The sequence below is a fragment of the Triturus cristatus genome, chromosome 6 (assembly GCF_964204655.1).
Source record: "Triturus cristatus chromosome 6, aTriCri1.1, whole genome shotgun sequence".
NCBI classification, from domain to species: Eukaryota; Metazoa; Chordata; class Amphibia; order Caudata; family Salamandridae; genus Triturus; species Triturus cristatus.
Genome location: NC_140589.1, coordinates 908,715,520 through 908,725,617, shown reverse-complemented (window position 1 = coordinate 908,725,617; position 10,098 = coordinate 908,715,520). Strand labels below are relative to the sequence as shown.

General features: G+C 42.6%; 1 protein-coding gene across 1 annotated transcript in view; it reads left to right on the top strand.

Annotated features, from left to right (window-relative positions):
- The window catches only part of ENPP1 (ectonucleotide pyrophosphatase/phosphodiesterase 1), a 519,644-nt gene that overhangs the window by 501,319 nt on the left and 8,227 nt on the right, over positions 1–10,098 (top strand). The window contains exons 23-24 of the mRNA XM_085611568.1: positions 5,010–5,133; positions 7,535–7,691. Of these exons, the coding sequence (XP_085467694.1) occupies positions 5,010–5,133; positions 7,535–7,691 (281 nt within the window). The remainder of the gene's footprint in view (positions 1–5,009; positions 5,134–7,534; positions 7,692–10,098) is intronic.

Below are 10,098 nucleotides of genomic sequence, written 5' to 3'. Positions count from 1 at the left end.
GGCTAAAGCAAAACTCTAACATTCAGGCAACCCCAATCTCTGACACAGCGATAGATGCATTTTCTGATTTCGAGTAATGCAAGGGATGGCTAGTTTACTTCTGACCGCTTTTACTTTGTTACTTTGGTTTTTTGCCTCCCTTCCTGTTTTTCAAGTAGTGTTAATCGGTATCTGACCACACTATTCTAAACTTCATAAGCATTATTGACTTGATGTGTGTCTGTACACTCAAGTTATATAAGGAGAATGTTAAGTATTTCACCTGTTTCTTTTATATTTTCTTTCTCTGCTTTAGTTGGTCTCTGACATTTTTTTGCACTTACTACTCCTTTGAATGTGGTTATGCGATAGGTCAACAGAATGCCTCTGTACTGATAATATGAATTGAGGCATTGTGATTGGGAGTGGGGGTGTTGGGGGACCTCCGCTAGTTCATTTGGCTGTTATTAGGAGCCAGAGTGTGGCTAGTGCTTCCCTTTGGGAAAGAAGGAGCAGTGGGATGGGGTTTTAGGTTCAGAAATCAAAGAAAAGAGCAATAGGGCACAAGGTACTCTTATAATAACTGCATAATAATACTCAGAACGTTAAATGTCTAAAACAAACACAGATTAGATCTGAGTTTCACTATCATAAGTAGTATTGCTATCAGGAGACTTAATTTCAGTTGTTTTTCCTCCCCTGTTTTTTTCTCATACAAAGTTTTAGTTAAACGTGTAAATGCAAAACAATAATATTATCCATCTCTCATTCATACAGCTCATCTAAACAGCAACAAAATCAACACGATGAGAACAATATTCATCGGCTGTTATAAGTAAAGAAAATTCATTGTTTATGAAAAAACCCATGCAATCACATTTACATTATCATTACAACAAATGCAATAACATTTCCTTAGTAATAATTGTCTGTGATCCATTAAATCTAAGTCAACATTGAAAACTAACTTGTATTACAAATGATGTGAACTATGGGTTTTCTAAAATGTAGGTAACATATTGGCCCTCAGGTATGGTTCCAGAATATTGCCTTTAATATTCGGCTAGGATAATATTGTTTCAAAATTAGCACCAACCAAAAATAGACAATGTAAGTATATACAAGTAAATATAGGTTTACGATGCTTAATCTCACAGCATCGTAAACCTAATATATGCCTTGATAATATATTTCACATTGAAGTACACAGATGTGGTGTTAAGGACAGTATAGTAAATACATACTTATCTGTACATCAATCATGGGTTTGTTGAGTGCAAGCTACTCACCCGAACGGGTCTCAAGGCGTGGAGGGAAGGAGAGAGGAGAATAGGGGGAGGGGAGGGGTTCCGCAGTTCCTGGAAGGTCACGGAGTTTCATCGAAGAGCCAGGTCTTGAGGTCCTTTAAGAACTTAGAAAGTGATGGAGTCTGTCGGAGGTGGAGAGGGAGGGAGTTCCATGCCTTTGTGGCGAGGAGGTCAAAGAAGCCTCCTCCTGCTCTGGTTTTCTTGATGCGAGTTATCATCGCGAGGGAGAGCTGGGCCGAGAGGAGAGAAGGATGGGGAGCGTGGAACGTGATGCGGTGGTTCAGGTTGGCGGGTTCGGTGTTATGGAAGGCCTTGTCTGCGTGGGTGAGAAGCTTGAAGGTGATTCGCTTCTCGACTGGGAGCCTGTGTAGAGTTCGTAGGTGTTGGCTGATGTGGCAGTGGCGAGGACTAGTCTGGTGGCAGCGTTCGGGATGTTCTGGAGTTTGCGGATGAGGTTGTTGTTGATCCGGGCATAGAGAGTGTTGCCGTAGTCCAGTCTGCTACTGATGAGTGCGTGTGTGACAGTTTTCCTGAGTTTGGGGGGATCCAGTTGAAGGTCTTTCGGAGTAGGCGGAGGGTGTGGTAGCAGGAGGAGGTGATGGCGTTGATCTGGCGGTCCATTTTGAGTTCGGTGGCCAGGATGATTCTGAGGTTGCGTGCGTGGCACGTGGGGGGGGGCCTGAGGATGGGGGGGCACTAGGTGTTGTTCCAGGCATCGGGGTGTGGGCCCATGATAAGCACCTCAGTTTTGTCTGTGTTGAGTTGTAGGCAGCTGACCTTCATCCATCTGGCGACGGCTTCCATTCCATCTTGGAAGTTGCGTTTGGTGATTTTGGGTTCTTTGGATAGGAAGAGGATGAGTTGGGTGTCGTCTGCATACAATGTGATGTTGAGTCCATGTGATCTGATGATGGATGCGAGTGGGGCCATATAGATGTTGAACAGGGTCGGGCTGATGGAGGATCCTTGTGGGACACCGCAGGGGGTAGGGGTGGGTTCTGAGAGAAAAGGAGGGAGTCTGACCCATTGCGTTCTGCCGGAGAGGAAAGAGAGGATCCAGTCGAGGGCCTTGTTCAGGATTCCCGCGTCGTGGAGCCTGCGGGCTAGGGTGTAAGTAGAGACAGTGTCGAAGGCCGCAGAGAGGTCTAGGAGGATGAGGGCCACAGTCTCTTCTCTGTCGAGGAGGGAGAGGATGTTGTTAGTTGCCGCGAGAAGGGTGGTTTCGGTGGTGTAGTTCTTCCTGAAGCCAGATTGGGAGGAGTTGAGGATGTTGTTTTCTTCTATGAAGGCGGCGAGTAGAATGTTGATGGCATTTTCCATGACTTTGGCCAGATAAGGGAGTAGGGAGATCAGTCTGAAATTCTTCAGGTTGGTGGGGTCCGCCAAGGGTTTTTTTCAGGAGTGGTTGATGATTCGTTGCTTTATATTTATCATTAGCTTGTCGATTTTTTGGGTGGTTGGTGTATTTGCTACAATATTATGCTAGCACAATATTTAAGTGCTGCTATTCTGACATACAAGCTAACTGTCACAGATCTAGAAATAAAAGCAGTGACCTCATTATATACCCACTGATGGTGCCCCATAGACTGCAGCTCAGGAAGATGAACAATTTCGATGCTATTTCATGTACGTATAACTCTGCATGTCCTGACACCTGAACACTTGTACGAATCCCAGAGAACCAAATGTTTCGAGTTCATTCTTACAGAATTATGTCCTGTTGCATGTACCCGATTGTGAAAAGATGTCTTTGGCAAGCCCCTGGAACTCCTTAGCCGTTTTGCCTGATGGTGGCCTCCAGAAAGGATCATGGATGTTAAAGACTTGCCTCTTCCTCCAAGTGTATGTGCATGACACTGTATAAATGCTTCTGACTCTCTTCCTGCATTTCCTTTCCAACTAGCTCTCTGAATGAACCACTGACCGTGCAAGTGTTTTACAGAAACAATAAACGAAGCCCATTAGTTAGATACTTTAATAATCCACACTATTATATAACCAAAGATGCATTATCTGGAATCATGTGCTGCTTCTTACACCTACAACACAATTAAAAAAGAACTGCCGTTGATATACTTCAGCTTCTCGTGTATTGGCATGGTTGATTTTAGTCTCTTGCACATGTTTTGCAGGTCCTTCTGAAGTAAGATGAAACAGGAGGTCAAAGAAACTAAGCACTAATTTGAGATTTGCCAGAAGGATACTGTAATAGTTAGCACTCTGTGAGAAAACACAGTATATATTAACTCATCTTATAAAAAATCCCATTAACCTCATTATCTTACTCTTCACTGGAACTGAAGAAATCCGTTGAGGATCATTCTTTCAAAGTAGGAATCACATTCTCCCTAAAGAATTGTACGTGTTCTGTTCAAGAGGTTGTTTCATTTGCATCAACATCTTTGAACTCATGAGGAGTTCTCTTCAGTTTCATTAGCAATACCTACATAAGTGTCATGGGTAGCTCTACTTAACTTCGGCTAACAGATCACAAGCCTATTAGTTCTCTCCTTTCTAACCCATGCAGTAGCATAAGAAACATCTTTGTAATAAGGATTTTCCATAAATGTGAGGGTTCCATTTCCATTTCCATGTTCAGATTATGGCATTCTTAAATATTTTTTGTTGTAATGCTATACTGCATCCTCACACCAAATGCTTCATCTGCCCGAGCTCTCCACTGGAGAATGTGCAGCATTAGAGATATAGATTTAAAACACAGTCAATGTTAAAACTTGCAGGCGTTCAGAAGTGTGTTGTAGTTGCTGTTTTGCAATAGGGCCTCCTGAATGAAGGGGATTAGTGTGTGGAAGACCTCAATCCGGATACCAAATGAACTTCAGAAGAAGCAGTGTTAAGATGACACTTCTTGATATGTAAGAGCAAGAAGTGATTATCCCCCTAAATGTTGGGGACATTATTATTTAGCATGGCACACCGCATGATAAAATGCAGGTTGTAGTCCCCGATTAAAGTAGCTAGTGAATTACTATGTGCTACACCATGTTATGTATGTTGCTGGTCAGTCCGGAAGCTGATACACACTTTGTAACGTTGTTGTCTTGAAGTGCATTCAACCCAATGTTGAGGATTCGGCTTTCCCATTGGTCGCAGCAGGTTACCTCAAGAGATTTGGGGGTTGGAATGAGGTCTTTTATGAAAAGACGCAGCCACTTCATCCACCTCCCTCAAAGTGGCTTCTTAGTTAACCCAGCAAATGGCAGGGGTGGATACGTTCTCCTTGCACAATGATGGTCTCATGCTGAGTGGCCCACTTGTGGAGTGCATGGTTGTGGCCTAACTGGGAACAGCCACAAAATAGAAGCCTACCCATGCCACATGTCCTTTCATGCATGGGGCAAGTGCAGTGAACCTGTTTTCATTTTAACTCACACAAGCAAATGAGGGAATATGCTTAAATGAGGACTTGAGCTTTGCGTCAGAGGTCTTGGGTCCCTCTGGGCTGGGCACACACATACCAGTGGTTGTGGGAGTCTGCGCTGGTTTGTGTGTCCAGCTAACATTATGCGATACGTTCACTGGAGTTGAAAAGTAAGTTTTAAGCAGCATAAATCTGAAATATTTTTATCGTTCTAAGTAGTCATTTTACAGGAGATCTTTTGCTGTTTGATGTTTTATAAATCTGTATATGTTATATCAATGCATTATGTTTAATGTTACTCAATACATTTTCTTCGTTTCCTCTCTATATCATTCTAGCGATATGGACCTACTTTCACAACACCCTATTGTTCAACTATGCCGTAGAAAGAAATGGTGTAAATGTCGTGAGTGGACCAGTTTTCGATGACAATTATGACGGTCTGTTCGATTCACTGAAACGGTAAACAAATATCTATTATTTCGTGTTTTACCCTTTTTTAACTATATCAAACTGCGGTTTCACATTTCATTTCTAACGCTATTTGTTTGTGGTCCTTTGGATCTCCCTTTCATCTAAGCAGGCTGGTAAAAGCACACATTGCAAGCTCCTAAAACAGCCTGTACTTGAGGCGACAGAATTACAGGATCAGGAAAGGTCACTCTCCATTTTTGAATGAGCCATGCACAGTATTGACGGTCATTCCTGTACTTTTCAATATAGGAACCTCATTCATTCTCTAGATGGCTTCTCAACCTTTTGGCATTTCAGAAAAGCAAATGAACGTACCTATTGCATGGCCACTTCCTGTCAACTAAATGCCTAGTCACAATCCAAAGAAATTTCTTTTGAGCATTACTAGCTCGTATGTAATTACAAATTGCATCCAAGGAATGAACATTTTCTCTAAAAGTTTGCCAAATGGCTAAGTGCACTATCTTCCGGGTATTCCACCTTTATTTCATTGTTGTCTGGTTGTAAGACTCTTTGCTCTTGCAGTGCTTGAATAATTAGTTTAATAATATGAAATGGTCTGTTTAGTCTGTTAGTGCTTGTGTAATCTGTCTACTCTGCTAAAAAAAGTTCAAATTTTATACTAAGACTGCCACCTAAAACCCATCACACGCTCCAAACTGCACCCGCGACTGCTAAACTGTGAGGTCTCTCGACTTCTTAAATCTCACTAAAATAGTTTGAAAAACGTTAACCATGTCTCATCATATCTAACTGTCAAATATCTGTGGGCTAACCATTTGTTCTTGATATGTTCCAAGGAGCACTTAAAAATTATCTGCTCTTTGACCAACTGAGTGACTCATTTTAAAAGTCTTATTGCTAGAAACGCAAGTGTACGTACTCCCTTACACTTTGTCTTGATGTAAAGTTAATGCCATGGATAATGGTAAAATTATGATATGCAGTGCTCAATCTTGGTCCCCTCCCTCAGACTTACCAAAATGACCATACTGAATATTGCTACCCTTATCTTCTTCCATCTAAAGAAAAACTCGTTAGTCACAACTACATGTCTCCCCCATTCCAAAGCTCCTCAGCAACAATATTTACCCTCATACACTTTCTTTCACCAATACACCCACATATCATACTTGCTTTAATTTTCCCCTTCCTTTATACTTGAACCATTATACCCCTATTTCCATAATGCCCATCCTAAATAAATACAGATAGAGAACAATAGATCTTGCCTAATGTCCTACTACAGTCTCTCCTTGGCCATGACTTTTCTAAAGTCCCTAAAACCACCACATATTAATTTACTGGGTCCTGCTATAATTCCGCTAGCATCTTTGATCAGGGTCTATACCAAAATCCTCCCAATTCGGCTGGGCAAGTAAGCACCTCTTACTATGTTTATTTGCTGTATCACTTCACTCGTGAATAAATCCCCTTGTGTTGTCACATGCTTTCATAGGCTCATATCTAGGATCTAAATTCCAGGATTGGAGGCTTGACCTAGCCATACACAAGCCAGATTGCAATGTGCCTTTTCAAAATGCAGCTGGCAAGCTCAATAAATGACAGCTTTTTCTTGTGAAAATAACACTCTTAAGATATGTTGGCTACTAAACCCCAACATTGGACAGATGCTTAAGTTGCTGGTCCCAGGGATCTAGTGGGCGTTCTGCTCCCCTGGGCATCTAAAAGACGTTGGGGTAATTTTCGGGTCTTCCTGTGTGTCCTGCCATTATGTTTTAAAAAACAAAATGCTTCTCATGCTCTCAACAGAAGGATTTTCCTTCACTGTGGGATGGACAACCCGTTCATGTCCACTACACTGTGATGAAACTGCAGTGGATTTGAATGGTTCGTCCACCGCAGTCTAGGGTTTACTAATATGAGTAAAGCATTATCTGATGGAATGTGTCATATGCCTATTGCTAAGATATACATCTAATAATGGTAACCTTTTTTCGGGGGACACGTTGGGGGTGGCTTATTGTCCCCTCTTCTTTTCCCATTAACAGTCATACCATTTTATAAATTGATTTTGGAATTTACATTAGTTAGAGAGTTTCTGTGGAAAGTAATGAGGCAACACCTTCTGCTTATGAAAGGACAGCGTTACCAGTGTTTCAGAGCTATTTTTTTTTCCATAAGAACATGGAATTTGCCAAAACACCGTAGCCTTTGTGACTCAAAATAAATAATTCACGATTTTCATTAGTGATTGTTCTGCTTTTGCACCTGGGTATTTGTTTACTTTAATTATATTAAACTGAATATAAGGAACACGTTTTTACTGGGAGAACACAGAACGTGTAAATTTAAGTAAGTGCTGCTGTATTTACGGTGCACATAAAGGCCATGATCGTTTGTAATGGTTTGGGCCTTGGCTTTGCAGAGGGACAAACAACTCAGAAGACTTAATTCCAACACACTACTTCATGTTGTTGACAAGCTGCAAAAATCGTTCTCAGACACCGCAGCAGTGTAAAGGTTCACTGGAAGCTTTGACGTTCATCATTCCACACAGAACAGACAACAGTGAAAGCTGTGCCGTAAGTAACACGTCTTTTCAACATGTCTCCTTCAGCCTTACCTTAAACGTATGTAATGATGTTCCAAGTGGCCTTTTGCACCAGAAATGTAGAATGGCCTGTCCATGAAAAGCAGAAGCTGAGAGCATATTTGGTAGGTGATATTATGACACAGTAGTCTGGTACCATACCTGGCTCTGAAATCCCTAGATTTAGAAATGTAAAGAAGGTTCTCTTTCCAGGTTGACATAGCCTATGTCATGTAAGAACATGTGCCTTCAGTAAGTTAATCTGGTGTGGCTTGGACAGATAAAATACCAAAGTCCCTTTCTTACTCCATGCACAATGTTTACAAATTCTTCAAAATGTCATGTTCTTATTGGTCTTGAGAATAATAGCTCCCCAATTTAAAAAGAAAACATTCTGGTAATGTTGTATAATATTACAATTTCACTAATCCTGGGTAGGCTGCATCAGTCAAGAAGTCACAGTCAGGTTTGATTTCGTTCTCGTTTTCTCCCCATCCTTTTGAACCCCTATCCTCCCTTCATTCTTCACCTTTCCGATCCTCTAAATTTTTCAGGATATCCTTCTTTTCAAACACTTCTGATGTGTCTCCACCCCTGGAGGCTCTTTTATCCATTCTCTGCAATGACTCCTCTAATCACCCCTTGTTGATTTGAAGTGACTAATCATTGCACACCCTTGTTACTATAGCCCTGGTGCATTAAGCATTTTTGTGCTCACAATGCTTGTGATTAGAAACACCACAGGCTTTTCAACTGCAAAATTGCAGCTCACAATGTGCAAAGCTTCATTTTACAAGTTGGAAAAGTCTTCCTGACTTAAAATACACTTTGCAATCCATATCAACTCTTCAAGGAAAGGGACTGTGTGTAATAAGACACCCCCACACCCCCATCATGGAGTGTTGGTATGCAATATATCAAAGGTTTGGGACTACAGTTGTGGTTGCAAACTATTGCAGAGACCCAAAAGGGGATAGGAACAGATTTACAAAGTGATTCCCAAGGTGCAGCGCCCTTGTTATGATTGGGGCTGTCCGCATTGTTGGAGGAGACACCAGCTTCCCCCAGTCCCATTACCAGAATGCCAACTTCTGTGTTTGAAAGCACCCCCTGTCCCATCACAAAATGTTCACATTCAGGGAATGCCAGTGCAGGAATGGAGGTCTGGTGTCATCGCAGGCCTCCATCGCTGCAATTGCAGTCGCTCTGTGCTCTTTCAATCAAAATTACTTTTCCATTCTTTCACTGTTGTGCATCACCTCGAGGTTTTAGGCTCTAGAATTATCCGGAGCCTCCCAATGAAACACCAACGATGACTGACTCAGTACCTCTCCATCACTTCCACAGCTTAAACTCATCCCATAAATCACAGAAACATGTCAGTTGACCACCTTCGAGATCTCAGGTTAACTTCACCCAATAAATGTTGCCCTCCATTTGTGGATGTATGATTGCATATTTTGCTCGAAATTGACTTTTTTGACCTACCAAATATACCAACACCCAGAAAATACGTGTTTTGTGATCTCACTTGCCACTCAAACGGACAGATTTTGTATACTGCTCGGAGCTAAAAAAATGATGATGGATTCACTCCAGGTCCGTGACTGGGGTAAGTGTCTGAAACGTTTCAGCACTCCGTCCATCATCAGCTTGCTTTGTTCGCGCTAAGTTGGCAAGGTATGCCCAGACGTGGGACACTTTTTCACTTTGCCACTGGATTCTAGCTAGCCTGGATGATAAGAGGTGTTACCCCGAAACCGGTCTCAGGTTTTAAGCCCTGTTTAGCCTGTAACCAGCATATGTCAGTGACGGATGTGCACCTAGTCTGTCTGAGGTGCATCGAGCGTGACCACAGAACAGTCATGCTCCGATTGCTGGGCCATGAACCCAAAGCCTTTGAGGGAGGGGTCCCTGAAGCTCATGCCGCCTTGGCATATGTCCCCACAAAAATTGAGGTCCCGATAAAGGGTAAGGTCCTGGGATCGTCCGTGGAACCTGAAGTTGTCATCATCTCACTCCATGTCCTCAGGACATTCAGGTAAGAGTCACCAGCAGAAGAGTGAGAAGTCGAAGCAGTGTTCAGCATCTCCTCGTTCATGGGCTGACGCAACAAAGGAGTTTCAACATTTAAAGCCTCGTTCCTCAGAGTCTATGCCTCGGCTGACTCTGCGCCTCCCTGATTTTCCTGGATCTGGAGCGACCTCCGCCTAACTAAAGGAGTTTCATGAGGCCATGCGCCTTAAATTCGGGCGGTCCAACTCCATCGGTGTACCTTCAAGCCCAGCAGGGTCAGAGACGTCCCCATCTGGTTCCATGCCGGCGGCTCTGGTGGGTCCGCAGGAATCCATTCCTAGATCCGGACTGGAAGCAGTCGTACCATCTCGACCTTCCCTGGT